Source organism: Triticum aestivum, chromosome 6B, assembly GCF_018294505.1.
Source record: "Triticum aestivum cultivar Chinese Spring chromosome 6B, IWGSC CS RefSeq v2.1, whole genome shotgun sequence".
In the NCBI taxonomy this organism is placed as follows: domain Eukaryota; kingdom Viridiplantae; phylum Streptophyta; class Magnoliopsida; order Poales; family Poaceae; genus Triticum; species Triticum aestivum.
The window spans coordinates 489657767-489674291 of NC_057810.1; the positions used below are offsets into that span (position 1 = coordinate 489657767).

The window sequence follows — 16525 nt, forward strand, 5'->3', positions numbered from 1 at the left end:
TCGCTCGAAAAGGATTGGTGTCATCTCATGTTACTATTGCAACAACGCCAGCGCTGCACGCCTAGCTGCAAAGCTAATGGTGCTAGTTTGGGAGCTAGTAGTGTAGCTCTCTGTGGAGATTCCTGTCACTTGTTTTTGACGCAAGGGATTGTTAGCACACTCGTGATGTGACACCGCCTAAGAGTATCTACGGCCGGGCGTCTTAAACCCGCTTTAAACCCCCGGGCGAACGCCCAGTCATTGATCGGTCACTAAAACTTGATTCAGACGAATGCCTCAAACAAGCCCCAAACGCCCCAGTTGACCGGCACCCCTCATATCCAGTCTAAATATGGGATGGATATGGGGCGCCCGGGTGTGTCTGTCACATCGGACTGACAAATGGGTCCCGTGTGGAATCGCCCGAAAATCCGGTTGTCCAACGGACGTCTCCACCACGAAGGGTGTGAATGCCACGTGGCGCCGGCTTGCCGCCCGAGGCCCAATCCGGCTATTCAAGCCGGACGACGTCCCCATCCCTACCCCATCCACCTCCTCCCTCTTCGCACCACCAGTCCGAGCCCATCCACCTCTTTTCTCCCGCTTCGCCGTTCTTCCCACGCTCTCCGCCTTCGTCATGGTCCGACAGAAGATAGCCACATGCGCTATACACACGCCGAAGCGTCGGTACCAGATCGAGCAGGAGATTCGGGCGAGGCGCGCCACGGGCGCCGCCCGCATCGTTGTTGGGCTGCCTTCGGACTCACCGGAGCCGAAGGAGGAGGAGGAGGAGGAGGGAGAGAATTAACAGCCGACCGATGAAGGTGGCGGGTATGAAGAAGGACGAGGCGGAGCAACCGGAGCAGGAGCTGGCACCGGCTCCGTGCTCCAACATGGAGGACGTGGAGGCGGAGTTCGCCGTCACCCAAGCAGGATGGCGGAGTAGAAGGCCATCGTGTAGTCCATTCAAGATGAGGCATATGTGTAGGCCAACCGGCAGTTCATCCGACAGGAACGGACGACGACCAACACGCTCTTCGACGAGGTCGAAGCGAAGATGGATGCGGAAGCCAGCGTGAAGGAGCCGCAGCTGCAGCTGCAGCTAACGCCCATGTACCCGGAGCCGGGCACGAAGATAATATATATCTTCCACGATGACTAGGATAGTTGATCTACATAGTAAGTGGATTTATTTTTTCTTTGCATGCTTCTATATGAATTTAGATTTCTAGTATGAGATATTCGGATGCAAATGAACAATTCTAAGAACTGATAGTCATTACCTGCAGATGCATTTGGACGCGTTTATGGGCGTTTGAGGGCCCGGATTTGCCTAATCAGCTGTAGATGCTCTAACGAGGAAATACACACGCTCGCGCGGGTGGTGGTATCATTGCACAATGATCGAGTCTACTGTCTGCCTTTTCTCGTCGTCCCCGTGCAGTCCCTTTCTAAGCTTTTCAATATGTGGCACACTTTCCACCTAGTGAGTTATGAACATGTGCACGCGATCGAACCGGCGAGAAGCATGCTTCTCCAGAAGCAGCCATAGAGTCATGGTCCCACAATCTAGTGGCACAAATTTTACAATCATCGCCACAAAAGCTTTGCTTCATCTCCGGGTTGCCTTTGTATGCTCTGCTGAAATATATAGTGGCTGCACGGCAGGTGACTTGAACCAGGAAACACTTCCTCTGTCAGCCATATAAAGAGGCCTTGAGAAAACATTCGGGTGAACCTGGAATCCGGGTTGTCGTCTAGCGCTCAAACGTGGGGAACTGTAGAATAGTTGCAACTAGCGCTTGTGAGGAAGGCTGAATTTTTTACTCCCCATTCCAAAATATAGTGCTTCCTCTATTCCCGTGCTTCAATTTTGATCATCAAGACCAATTGCAACGGGAGCAACTCCCTCCGTTCCGATTTACTCGTCGTGGTTTTAGTTCAATTTGAACTAAAACAACAACAAGTAAATCGGAACGGAGAAAGTACTAATGGATTCGTATTCAAAAGAAGTTTTCAAATATATAATTTTTTCTTCTGCCACAGTCGGTCTCGTTGGTTAAATTTATGGTCAAAGTTGGACCTCAAAAAGCGCGGACGTACTATATTTTGAAATGAAGAGAGTACAAAATTAGAATTCAGTATAAGGCAATTTCCCTTTCCTTCCTGCAAACTCAAATATTGACCCTAGTTCTGATCGTGCCATCAAAAGATTAGAAATCACAACCAACTAGGCATTTGTTTTGCACCAAAAATTGACTTCCAGGAATGTGCATACAACGGGGCAATATAGGGTGAAGCCTTCACTCTACAGTGCTTCAGGAAGAAATACATCTATATTTAGTTATGAACACCCAATTTATACAATGAAAAGAGCAAGAGGCATGCGTGAGCGAACGAACCCAACATATAACTGTTCCAAAAAAGATGGCACTTACAACTGCCGCGAGAAAATCTCAAGTTTCCCCAACCCAAACGCGGCCGAACAAAATCCTTATATTAATACATCCTTTGAAGTTATCAGCACATCGGAGAAAAGCAATGAGACACTTCCATGTTCCGGTGCTCTGCAAATTACAAGGAATTATTCCCCCGACGTCGAACCCATTCCAGAACAAGACTAGCTTTCATACTGATACTACATGGGCCCTCTGCATGTGTTCTAACTGCAATCCGATCCAGCGGAGTCTCATATCCTTGGGAGAATAAATGTAGGATATAACCGAAAATTGAACTGATCGCCAACCACACCTCAACTCATTATGTGTATCCTTGAGAAATCCCGCATAACATACATTGGGAAACTAATCTAGAGTACACTATATCCATCAGGTTTGGGAGGCATCAATAATCCATTGCCAAACCTTCAGCTCACCGGTTCCATCCCCAGTGAAAAATAAACCACCAGGTCCAGTTTGTATTGCCCTAATTTCCTGCTTGGAGAATATTCTGCCCCTATCACTGAACCTATAAAACAAAGGAGAGTCACTTCAGAAAAACGTCAGAAGTAAAGAAAACAGAAATGATCTTAGCATGGTAACTTTCTTACGATGGCAGGTCATAGAGGCGGACAGTGTTGTCATTTAATGAACATACTAGCACAGGTTTTGATTGTGCATCAGGCATGCCAGTAAGAGCAAGTGCACCCTACAAACGGAACAAAGCAATCAGATCGTAGATACAGCAGAACATAATTCCCAAACTTTTGGCAAGGTAGATCATGCAAGAGAAGGAGCATATTCTTGAGAAGACAGAAGCTATTGTATTGTAACCTACACGTTGTGAATCAGATAACAAGCCACTATAGCTGCCTACTGAAAGGGGTTAAAAGTTGCTAGGCACTCAGCAGGCGATTTGCAGCGCCTTGATCACTTCAGTGGAGCCTGGGCACCTTGGCGTTTGCCATGGCAACATCCCATTTGACCCACTAGCAGGCGTGGAAGAGAGATCGGAGTGAAAATAGTGCTAAGCAGCGTTTTGCCAGCCCCTTGGTCGCTTTAAGTGGCGACGTTTGCCACGGTGACACCCCATTTGTCCCACTAGCAGGCATGAATGAGAGATCAGAGTAAGAATAGTGTTTTAGGGAGAGAACGCCCATCAGTGCACTATGGCCGAGCCCACAGCTGCTGCATTATCTGTGTAGGGTTTCCTCTAGCACTCCGTGAAAGCCACCACACATACAAACAGCAGCCGTGGCGGCAGCAACCAGCACTAATGTTGGTACCAGCGACAACGACATCCTGCCGGAGACGACCACATCAAATCCCGCAAGCGATGCTGAGCACGATTCCTCACAGGAGTCGTCTATTTCTCGTCAGAGGTTGTTTTCTGGCCACAGGAACTCACTGGCTGCCTATAGCCAAGCCACCAAAGCAGCTTATTTGGCTGCTGCCAAGCACTTTAGTGCATGTAGACGAGGGCCTTACTAGTTACTACATCTTTTTAAGGCTTGTTTGGTTGCACGGGATTCCACAGGGATCCCTGTCAAAAACCGGGGCATAGAGCCCACGCGTCAAGTCTAGACGGTGGAAAACTACCGAAGCATTTGGTTGCTTACCACCATGAATTCTCCGTCCCTATCCGTGTCGTTTCCACAGGGAAATTTCCATGTCTCGAGGGTCCGGGTGGAAACCCTCGGCTCGTCCTCTCAAGAACAAGAAAAGACGGCGCAGCGTCTGCAGATTTCTCCGCCTAGCGACCGGCACCAACGCCTCCTTCTCTAGTGTCAACCCTCAACAATGCGCCTCCAAAATCACCTGCCCCAAGTGACGGCCATGGCTGGGTGTCATCCTTCCTTCCCCAAAGATTTGATCCACCTCGGATCTACTATCTCATCCAGCGATGAGATGGCCAGGCGGTGTCGTCCTCCTCCTTCGACCAAGGTTGCTAGGTTAGCGCCTCCTCCTACTGCTACATCTCGTTTCGCTTCTTCAGTTCTGGCCTTCATCATCCGTGCCGATGAGACAACCTTCCTTTTCCTTTTTCCTTGGTGTCCAAACAGCAACCCGTGGTTGTGCGGGGATCCTAAGTGAGCATGGAAATCCCCCCTTAGGGGTTTATTGCCCAAGCCTTTTCATCCCCAACCACCAAATGAGCCCTTAAAGGTTAGTCCACACTCTACAATTTCCTACCCCTCCGTTCCAGAATTCTTGTCGTGGTTTTAGTTAACGGAGGGAGTACATACTAACTTCAGTTGATAGAATTAAAACAAACCTCAGCATGTCACCACATTTTCATGTTATAACTTATAAGATTTGATAATATTAATTTTCCTTTGCAACGAGAAAAAGATTTCGTCAAGAAGAAAATTTGCATGCGAAATGTTAGTAATTCTTGAGATCTAACGGATTTTCAATTCCTTCTACCAAATTTTGTGCGGATCACAAAGCATGACTTCAAAGACTTATTTGATGAACTCAGCAAGTAGCAAATGCTTGAACTTCAAAGACTAAAATTGAGTACTGATTCAAACATCAAGCAAGCCAAACAAATGGGAGTTTGAGACCATCTGGTCGTTGAACATGAGATACAAAATCATTGCATAAGTATTGCTCGGAGGATCGAAGGAGTATCAATTACTCCTATCAAACAAGGGCATTAGCAAGAGTTGAACAGATCTTCTAACTGGAGAGATGTTTCGGAGGGAAATGTTCTGCTGAATGGCAATGATAACTACAAAAGGGGGAAGATGGTACTCCCTCCGATCCATATTAATTGTCGCAGACTTAGTATGGATCGGAGGGAGCACTAAATGGTGGTTCAAAAATCTTGAAGGGGGGATTACCTTTGGAAAGAATTTTTCTGGCAGTTTTTCCAAAACAGAAACCCCTCAGGAAGCCTACTGAAACGGAAAAACTGGGAGTGTGATATCAACTGTAAACTGCGCGGGCAGGGCAAGTGCAGCCCAAATATCATGCTTTGGAATCCTCAAATCACATGTACCTCGTTCTCATTTTCTTTCAGGTGGTGGCTAGGTGGAAGGTTACGAGAAACAATATGGTCAGCGAATACAACTTGAACTGCATGCAATCTGCAACTCTTTTGTAGGGCACTTCACTCAGTCAGAAAAGGATCAAACTGGTATGAATCAGAGGAAGGTATCTACTGTTCTCAAACACACTCTTCATGAAGACTGTTAGGCATTTCAACGCAAGTGGCTACGAAGAAAGGCAAGCCTCTATGAAGATGTCTGCTGGCTAACTGAAGCTTCTTGTTTACGTAGTTCTTTCTTTTCAGGAGCAGTAATCTCTTTGTCAAGGTAGTTTTTCTCCGCCTATGTCTTCTAGGCATAGCCGGTCCCAAGCCCGGGTAAAGGAGGAGGGCTGTGATAGGCTTGGCGAGCCAACGTAAAAACTAGCCAGTCCCATAGGTATGAAACCCATTTGAGCGAGAATAGTACTAGGATGGGTGACCTCCTAGGAAGTCCTCGTGAAAGGGTTTCATATCTAAGGGTTGTGATAGGCTTGGCGAGCCAACGTAAAAACTAGCCAGTCTTTTGGGTATGAAACCCATTTGGGCGAGAGTAGTACTAGGATGGGTGACCTCCTGGGAAGTCCTCGTGAAAGGGTTTCATATCTAGCCTACCCCAACTTGTTTGGGATAAAAGGCTTCGTAAGTAAGTAAGTAAGTAAGTATCGTTCCTTCTCATTCATTGGTGGTAAGTGTTACTTCACTTACAAGCAAAGGAACAATAGATGCAGGAGGATCGTCCATCCATACACTAGCCAGCGAGAACCTACCTAGCCTAGCAAGTTCATGAGCAACAAAATTTGCTTGTCTAAGGCAATGCTCAAACTGAATTTGTTGGAATTCACAGGCTATGTGATAGCAGTCATCAAAGAACGCCGCGCCAACTCCAGCAAATCCAGCTCCATCCTTAAACGCCAAGATTACATCCAAGCTATCCAAGTTGACAATCAATCGATTACATCATAAGGATTGTGCTAGGTTCGGCCCATGCTTCATTGATGTGACCTTGGCTGTTCGCACATCAGAGCACCATTTGATACGGCTGCCAGCAGCAGCTATAAATTTCCCCGAGCCATCACGAACAACAGCGCCAAGCCGCCAACAGCTCCTTGTGGTGTATCAGCGTCAAATGCCGCATCCACATTTGGTTTAACGAAATTTCTCGGAGTAGGTGTCCAGACACCCTGTTTAACAGCTGCTTTCGGTGAGTAGGCCGCTGCATAATGTGCAACCAATGATCTGACCACCATAGCTATCTGAGCCGGCATCTGAGTGGCCTCCCCATGTACCAGTTTCCTACGCTTCCACCATAAATCCCATGACCCAACAGCAACAACTAGATCAAGTTTTCTGAGACCAAGAACTGGTGAGTGGAGCTTCTCCTGTTTAAGCAAGAATTCCAACACTGCTTCTCTAGCAAGGTCAATACCGCATGGATGATCAATCACGCCATCCAACCCGAGAGCTGCCCGCATTTCCTTGTCAAGGTAGTTTATTTCTACCTGGGGTGTTGTTTTTTAGACCATACTTATTGAAATCAGATCACGAGCCTGGTATGAACCTGTTTGGGTTAATTCAATAAATGACACTACTAACTATGCATATTTGAGAAAGGCCACAACAAAAAATCACTTGGATATGTCATTCTGATAATTTCAAGACCAAAATGTCCGCGTCTGCTCCTTTCTTCCCTTTCTCCAACCCTCACCTCATCGGCTCGCTCTCATGGGCTCATGGTTGCCACCTCAGTGATGGCCAATCCCATCACCACCAGCATGGACCATGCAGTTACGAAGCTCGCAGCAAGCCGCTGTTTTATTTACCCATCGCCTATTATTTTCCATGGGTAGTTGCTACTTCCGTTTTACCCAGCCACACTGTGCGCCAGATCTGTTCATGCTTCACAGCCCAGCATGTCAGCTTCTACAGTTGGGCATGGACAGAAAGGACAGGCAGGAAGATGGAGAAGATACAGAAAGGATAGTAGGAAGGACGGCGAGCTTGCTAGAGCACTGCCACCGGTGGTGGGGAAGATAAGATGTGAGAGGAAAGAGGAAGTGGCAATTTAACTGAGAACAGAAGAAACATAAATTGGCATTTTAGCGTGTTCATGCCAATTAATGGCGTCCAAGTGCTTATTAGAAGTTGGCCTTAATTTTTGTAGTGTCATTCTTCAAATAAGATGAGCTGGAATACTCCCTCAAGCCAGGTTTGTTAGTCAGGAGAACCATAGTGCGGCGACCAAGACGTCCCTTAAAACAAGGAGAGCGATTTTCAAGGGATTTATTGCTTGGGCGACTAATATATGAGGATTATCGAGCCGACTAATACACCCGACTGGAGGGAGCAGTACTTAATCGAATTAACCCTTGCTTTGAGGACCTTAGTCAAGTGCAATAGCTTGCATACCAACCAAATAGTGAATACAAATTTTAAAAATAAAATAACAATATTATTGAACTTAACAGTCATTTGACCAGTTCACTTACTGGTCTAGTTCAAATATTCAAGTTCAATGGTAGACAAGTTGACATGGATTGATGTATATAGATTTCTGAGCTTGCATGTGCAAAATTCTGAATATGTTTATGTTTAGCATACGACGAGGAAATCCTAATGGTAAGTTCAAAGGAGCGTAAACAAGATCTTATAAGATTATTAATTGTACTGTAGTAATACTGAAGCAGGACATAAATAAGAACAGCGCTACACACAAAAAAGGGCCAAGAAAGGATGAATCAAAAGTTAACAGGAAAGGTTGTAACAAAACAAACTGCAATCGCGCAACATGACAACTGTACAAGAGTGTCGGAGCACATACGTTCTCCTCTTTGTGTGTATATGTTACTTCCAAGTTTCCACTTTCTGTAGCCGCCCAGACCTAAGAAAAATAGAACTTAGAAGTATGAATAGTATTGAAAAGGACAAATGTGTAACAAGAATGTAAGAATCTGTAGAATCATTCGATAACAAGGGGACAAGGATAGAGACTAACTTTTATTGTTTGATCCAAAGAACAAGATAACAGAAACTGATCCCAGCATAGTAGAGACATAACTACATTCGTATGATCAGAAAGAGTCTGTATGCACTGCAACGTTGCCAGATCCCATACCTGAAATATTTGTCATGTTCTTAATATTATTTGTAGAATGGGAGTAAACCAAAGCGACAACATGTTCTGATCTTAATTGAACAATGTAATGCTAAAGTACCATCTGTCGCGTGGAGCAAAATAAGTCCAGGTGACTGAAAATCGTGCACATTAAGAAAGAAGAGATACTTCATGTTGAATCAAGATTGGGGATACCAAAAGTACCAGGAAAAATTCAACAGCAACAGGGCAATAACAGAGTTCCCACAGCATCAGACACCATATGTAAGTGTTACAGCAGTGAGGTATTTTATTTTATTTGTTGGGATTGGAGCCTTCCCACTAATGTAGATGGCGTTTTTTTTTTGAAGTACTTGTTACAAATGTTCCACATGCCGGTTGAGATATCACCATAAAATGTGCACGTAAACTCACAGTAAGTTATTGAAGTGAGCGGCCACTCTAAATTCTAAAGTTATATGTGATGCAGGACTGCAACACCCATAGTAACAGTGGCTAACCTGATGCAGATTTGCACAAACATTAGATGCCAGCTTTGCTTGTATAGTTACATTTATTCTGACTACATAGTAGCACAAATCTCAGGCATCATCTGTTTTACATCTGACTTGTAACTCCAGACGAAGTGACGAACTAATTACCAATATGCCTACCTCTTAAATTAATGAGAACAGTCAGAAGTGTATAACTATATGCAATACATGGGTCTACTTTGCTTGTGCATACTTCCATGATCCACCATTAGAAGAAACACAGAGGATAAAACAGATGTTGACCTAAAGAGATGGAAGTGTTACAAGCTAACAGAAAATCATGATCTCATGCATGCATCAAAGCCAACTACATTAACTGTATCTAAGAATGTGTGAACAACAATGCACAAGTTCTCAGTCCTTACTCTAATGGTTTTATCCATTGAGCCAGAGTAAACTCTCATGCCTCCTACTATTAACGAAACAACAGCAAGCTGATGCCCAGTAAGAGAAGCAGCTGGCTCAAAACAATTTGTCACGGCGCTAAATCTCCATGCCAAAATCCTTCCATCCTGCACCAAGTGTAATACGAGAGAATGCATCATTAACGGAAATTATATTTGCCAAAACAAATGTTAGAGCCAAAGACAAGCCAAAAGGAATTTAGTGTACCTGTGTTGCAGCAAAGAGTAGCTCATTGCCAATTGCTAGTGCATAGACTTGTCCAGTCGGCCCGGTAAGGTTCATTTCTGCTTGAGTTTGCATATTCCAAACCTGCAGCAACAGCTCATACAGTCAGACACACATGTGGAACAGCAATAGCATTGGGTTAAAATCCCAAATCTCAAGCACCATCTCCTACCTTGACAGCATCAGGTATTCCAACAAACAACCATGGCCCCTCGCTGATCATGCACCCAACCTCACCCCCCACGGGGAGGACACCAGCACACTATCACACACCATATAGAAAATAAAGGTACTGAAAATTGTCATAGAGAAGAGAACACACAATCCTTCCAAGGATACAATTCAATGATGCCTCAGCTACCTGTCCAGTTTGACAATCCCAAAGGCGCACTGTTCCATCCTTACTACCAGAATACAGCTTGTCTGACCCAGTAGGCAGTGCGATCCCTGTCACAACCTGAAAGGACGCACAGCATTTGATCAGCGACGTTTTGAATTTTACTAGACGGTCTTATCTGTAGATGAAGTACCTTCTCGTGGCCCTGGAGAGGGGTGAGCAGCGTGATGCTATTGCTCATGCAATATGTGTGCGGGTAGCGGCACTTCTCGCCGTAGGTGCAGTCTCCGGCGAGGAAGAACTTGCAGGGCCGGTCGGGCACCTTGTGCCTCACGCCACCGTCTGCACCTCCGGGGCCCCTCCCCCATTTGTTGAAGCCGCCGCCGCCACCGCGGCCCCCTCCTCCTGAGTTGGGGTTGCGCCAGACGTGCCCACCAGGGCCATCCCTTTGGTTCGGGCGCTTGGTGGTGGCCGCCTCAGGGAGCTCGCTGTGGAGGAAGGGGCAGGGGAAGCGATTGCATCGCCCAGCGCGCCAATGGATGCAGACCTTGGTAGAGGAAGACGAAGAGGCGGCGCCGGGCGCCGGTCCGAGGCGGTTGTGCACGCGCTTGTTGCCGAAGCGGCCGTCGGCCTCGAAGTCCATGGGCGTCGCCTAGGGTTTGTTGGGCTCGGGAGGCGGCGCGGGCAGGGGAGGAAGTAGTCCGATAGTATTCGGGGTTTGACGGGAGCAGCGGCGGGGAGGTTGAATTTATTAAGGAAGTAGGGTCGCGTGGAAGCGACGCGGCGAGGGCTCGCCGGAATGGATGGGGAGATCCGGATCGGAGCGGGGAGAGGAGGCGCTAACGGTGGCCCTGCTTTCCCCTTGGTCGGGTTTAGCTCGCGGGTGGAAGGTTGGGCCGGCTCCGGTTAATACAACGTGGCCGGTGCCCCGCAGGCCGGCTGACGCCGACGAACCGAACCGCCTGATGGAAATACTCCCTCCGTCCGGATTTATTAGGCCTAAAGACAACTTCTCTTAGACCAAGACACATACGTAGTAATTTGCTCACATTAATTATTCAATTCCACTCCCAATGCACTCTCTCACATGCATGCAGCCAATGAAAAAGCACACATGAAGTGTATTAACTTTTCAGCCATGGCACCAACAACAATAGCTTTCAATACGACCAATGAAATGGTTGCATGCATGCACCTTTCCAATGCGGGGCCTTATAAAAGGGGACATGCTTGTGATGCTAAGAGGCCTAATAAACCCGGACGGAGGGAGTACATACAGTACACGGTTTCGCTATGCAAGTACGAATGAAAATAAAGTTTCTTATTTTTATACCCTACTAGTAAAATGCCCGTGCGCTGTCACGGGAAAACAACAATGAAACATTAGTTTTTAAAATTCTTGCTCATCCATTATTGCGAAAAAATGAGTCGTTTCTTGTAAAGCCAACATTTGAGGTCAACAAGACTTCATTAGGATTTTCACTTCCGAACTGGCCCTAATTTTTACCGGTACAAGCTTTGGTGTTAACTTCATCCAAAAATATATTATATGATTGGATATGAGCTTATTTTCACCGGTAATTGTTATGAAGCTACGCCACTCGCTGAAGCTGGTCTTTGGCAATCGATGGGTGGTCTTCGTCGCTCTGGTGACTCTTCAGGTTGAAGTGCAACCTTCTGAGGCGATGGGTCTGTCTGCGCGCCTCTTTCTTCCTCCTAGGGCTATGCCAACAAGGAGGCAATGTTTCTTCTATTTGGGGCTATGTATGGCCTCGAGCCATACTGCCATAGAAACCTCGTTGCCCCAAGTGGCTCGTCCCCGACGGCAGCGAGATGCAACCTACACTGACGCAAGGACCTGATCATGTTTTTGTCTCTCAGTTTGAGGTCCTTTTTTGTAAAAGTCCATCGATTTGTCATGTATTTTCTTGTTTCTTTAGGGCCTAGATGTCATATGTGTTGTATCATGTTATGACGATGGTAATAAAGCTTCGGGATCCCTCCTGTTAAAAAAAACTCTGATAATAACGCCTGTAAATAAATAATGTTTTTCACTTGTATACTCTGCATGTACTCTTACGTCAAGCTCCCACATAGATATAAAATTACAGACATGTGATATTCAATCACCAATTCTATTATTTGTCTAATGAAAAAATTTATTCTATTTTTCTTCTGGCTCTACGGACAATAGGAAGGTCACGGCAACCATATTGTTATACTCCATATAACGTATCATCCTTACTACATGAAAAATTTGGTACATTACCACTACATCTACAATCCATATGACAAACAATAGTGGCCCATAGCTCGTACAAGTGCAGTGTCCATGTTAGAAGGTTTAGCACATTTTCCTGCTCCATCCATGCTACAGTTGAGTACTGCAATATGAGTGGCAAAGTACAACCCTACAACTGTATTTCAAATAGGCATAAGAGAGAGAATATATTGCATTACTTCTGACCCTCCAGGAGTGTCTCTTCCTTGATGGTTCCAATAAATTGATATCCTTGTTTGACTACTTCTATAAGAAATATAATGTTCCAATAAATTGCTATCCAGGTTTGACTACTTCTATAAGAAAATTACTTCATGTAGTGTGTAGACACTTGAAGAAACATGTGTTATCTCATTCCAAGAAATACTGGAGGACTAATAGACATAGCCCTAGGCTAGTTGAAGTGGTTTCTGAAAAAGAAAATCATGATATTACAAATTGAAGTTGTCCACAAGAGAAATGTCAGTTTAATTTGACACAGAGTTACAATAATGGGGAAACTGGGATTTACAAAGTAACTTCAAACTAAATAATATAGCAAAATCAGGTTATAAGGATTGACTTATTTCTGTTCTGAAAAATCTACGCATCATGTAAAATGCTAAATAAGTGCAGAATTTGTACAGTTAGAAATAGCAGACTTGCGACACACTAATCAGATTATCGTGAGGGAGCTCAGACTTGTAAGGCATTATAGATGGCAACACTGTCCATGTGAGTGACACAACTTAATGTACCTTTGTTCAAACTTATAGTTTTGCAGGACATTATAAATGGCTTTAAAATCCAATTATGCTCTACCCTGCAAGCAGCCCACACTTGTGTTTGAACACAAATACCTCCTGGATTAACCAAGTTGCAGGATACACAAGCATTCAGATTATGGACGGATAATATAAAACATCTAGCTTGGCAATGCACTTGTTCTTGGAGTAACCTGCAACAAAAACAACCATTCCTTTCCATCTACTATTAAATTTGAGACAGCGGTTTGCTCTGCTTCAGGTACTGCTACAGTGTAAGGATCGAGATTCTCTATGGTTCTTCCTTGTCTACAAATAGAAAGGAATAAGAAAAAAGATATCCTGATCAATGCTATTGACAAAATTATGTGAAGTCCTTCTATCTCAGGCAAACTAACGGCGATGTTTCCCTACCACCATGATAGAGGAAGATAAATTAGGAACGTAAATAATCATCTTGCGTAAGCTGTGACTATAATCAAATATATTACCACAGAACACGAAAAGCCCTGGAGATGTCATGTAAATTAAAGTGATCAAGATATAAGCTATAAACTAATTAGGACCATCAACTTTTTATATGGAAGAGTTCATCTCTTATTACCTCTTTGTCATCAAGCCCACCTGATTTGGTTTCATATATAGATTGGAGTAGCATCTTGATCTCAACTGCTAAATTACTGCAAGGGTAAGTTGACCAAGTCAGAAAAAACGCTGATAATTCCTTGACCATGGTAATGAATAAACTATAATGGAAATACGGAAATCAGTTAGTAGAAAATTAGTTTTATGAGGAGCAAAACATTTGTGAGCAAAACTGAGCTGCAGTTTATAAAGTTGCAGAATTGGAGAAAGAAAATGCTTCTGATGAAGTGAATGTACAGACAAAAAAAACTGTGCAAGGCTACAGATTCTGATGATACAACATCAATTTACTTAAGCTCTTACACAAGAGCAGTGAAGGTCAAGGTGAACCTAAGGAAATATCATACTTGGCAAAAAAAAGTTGAAAGAAGACGATCAAATTAAAATCATGTAACTAAATACATAGAAGAATCTTCTTATAAATAAATCAGGCAACCAATATTTTGTCCGATATTCAAAGAGCTATGTTTGAATGACTCTTCTATATTATACGATGCTCTATGCCAACAGATAAATGAGAGCAAAAAGAGTGTTATTAAAATTGTATGCATGCCTTATATATACCAAGGGTCATTCTTGAGAAATATTGTGGCTCATGCCTCATGACATTTAGAAAAAATTGGATAATATGTAGGTGCTAGCACTTTCGAGAAGGTACAAACCTTACAGGTTCACTCAAGCAAATACCACAAATCATATAATCGCACAACAATGGTTTGTGGTTCACAGAATTACAGAAAAATTGAGAGAGAGAGAGAGAAGCAGCAACAGGTTGGAGTTCAGAGAAGAACTGCATCAACGGGTTTGAGAAGAGCTTCAGAAGAAGTGCACCAGCAGCAGTGCTAGGAGAGATGGGACAGCCACAGGCAGCAAGGAGCAGAGAGGAGAGGTAGCAGCGGGCAGAGAATCGACAGCAGAGAGATGGAGTTAGAGGAGCAGCAGTAGGGACGTGGGGGAAGAGAGATGCAGCGGCAGAGCGGCGCCACCGCCGGCGACTGCCTCCCTCACCCTGCACCCCTTCTCCTTCTCATTTCTTCCTCTCTCCCTCACGCCATGTCTCTCTCTTTCTCTGGATGAGCAGGACACCGCCGCCATCGGAGCAAGCTGCCACACCAGCCGCCTGAACCCTCAACGCCGCGCCCGGATCCACCATCTTCCTCGCGCCGCCCGCCGCTCGCCTACCCGTTCCGATGAACTCCAGCGCCGCCTGCCCATTTCGACGGAGTTTGCCGGCTGATGAAGAGCGGTGACGGCGAAGGAGGAGGAGAGAGAGGAGTTGGGGGAAGGTGCGGCGCCGGCGTCGAGTGTCTCCGGTGGTGGAAAGCCATAGGGGTGGGGGCGGCGTGCGGCGGAGGGGCGAGGGCAGACTGCGACGGCGCTTGGCGGGGGCCGGCGGCGCGCTGGAGGTGGAGACGGGGGAGGTAAGCGTGTTTTTTCCATCGCCCGTACCGGTTCAGTTTGACATATTAGGAGGACTACGGGTTAATTTCTGAAAAATGAAGGGACTTTTCTGCAAAAGCGCCGACGACGTACAACCAGAAACCATCTGTGGTTTATTAGTAGGGAAAGATATATAAAAAGGAAAAAGGTTTCTATTGGTATTTTCTTCAGTACAATACAGACACGAACGCTCATACATACACGCATGCACTCACCTTACAATCGCACGCAAGCACAGGAACCATTTTCGACGCGCATCGTCACCTCGTCTTTAGCCAATCTTCGTTTAATCCGTAGCCCATGTTTCGAGTTGCAAATATGAGCAACAGAACTAGTATCAAATACCCAGACGTTATTACGAGTATTAATAAGGTACACATCAATAATATGTATATCAAATATACCTTTCACTTTGTCATCCTTCTTATCCGTCAAATACTTGGGGCAGTTCCGCTTCCAGTGACCAGTCCCTTTGCAATAGAAACACACAGTTTCAGGCTTAGGTCCAGACTTGGGCTTTTTCTCGGGAGTGGCAACTTGCTTGCTATTATTCTTGAAGTTCCTCTTCTTTTCTTTGCCTTTTTTCTTGAAACTAGTGGTCTTGTTGACCATCAACACTTGATGCTGCTTCTTGATTTCTACCTCCACAGCCTTTAGCATTGCGAAGAGCTCGGTAATCGTTTTCGTCATCCCTTGCATATTATAGTTCATCACAAAGCCTTTATAGCTTGGTGCAGTGATTGAAGAACTCTGTCAATGACACTATCATCATGAAGATTAACTCTTAGCTGAGTCAAGTGGTTATGGTACCCAAACATTCTGAGTATGTGTTCACTGACAGAACTACTCTCCTCCATTTTGCAGCTATAGAACTTGTTGGAGACTTTATATCTCTCAACTCGGCATTTGCTTGAAATATTAACTTCAACTCTTGGAACATCTCATATGCTCCATGACGTTCAAAACGTTTTTGAAGTCCCGATTCTAAGCCGTAAAGCATGGCACACTGAACTATCGAGTAGTCATCAGCTTTGATCTGCCAGACGTTCATAACATCCGCAGTTGCGTCTGCAGCAGGCCTTGCACCTAGCGGTGCTTTCAAGACATAATTTACTATGCAACAAGGAGGATAATTCTCAAGTTATGGACACAATCTGTGTAATTGCTACCATCATCTTTCAACTTAGCTTTCTCTAGGAATGCATTAAAATTCAAGGGAACGGTAGCACGGGTCATTGATCTACAACAACATAAACATGCAAAAACTACCAGGACTAAGTTCATGATAAATTAAAGTTCAATTAATCATATTACTCAAGAACTCCCACTTAGATAGACATCTCTCTAGTCATC

General features: G+C 44.9%; 1 protein-coding gene across 1 annotated transcript; it reads right to left on the bottom strand.

Annotated features, from left to right (window-relative positions):
• Positions 1 to 2440: 2440 nt before the first annotated feature.
• On the bottom strand, positions 2441 to 10995 carry LOC123137631 (zinc finger CCCH domain-containing protein 17). The gene is made up of 9 exons (XM_044557448.1): positions 10257 to 10995; positions 10088 to 10183; positions 9899 to 9988; positions 9709 to 9810; positions 9462 to 9608; positions 8444 to 8563; positions 8270 to 8329; positions 3029 to 3126; positions 2441 to 2946 (listed from the first exon to the last, which is right to left on the bottom strand). The coding sequence occupies exons 1-9, from the start codon at positions 10704 to 10706 to the stop codon at positions 2808 to 2810; spliced, it is 1302 nt and encodes a 433-aa protein (XP_044413383.1). The 5' UTR covers positions 10707 to 10995; the 3' UTR covers positions 2441 to 2807.
• Between the last annotated feature and the right edge of the window lie 5530 nt (positions 10996 to 16525).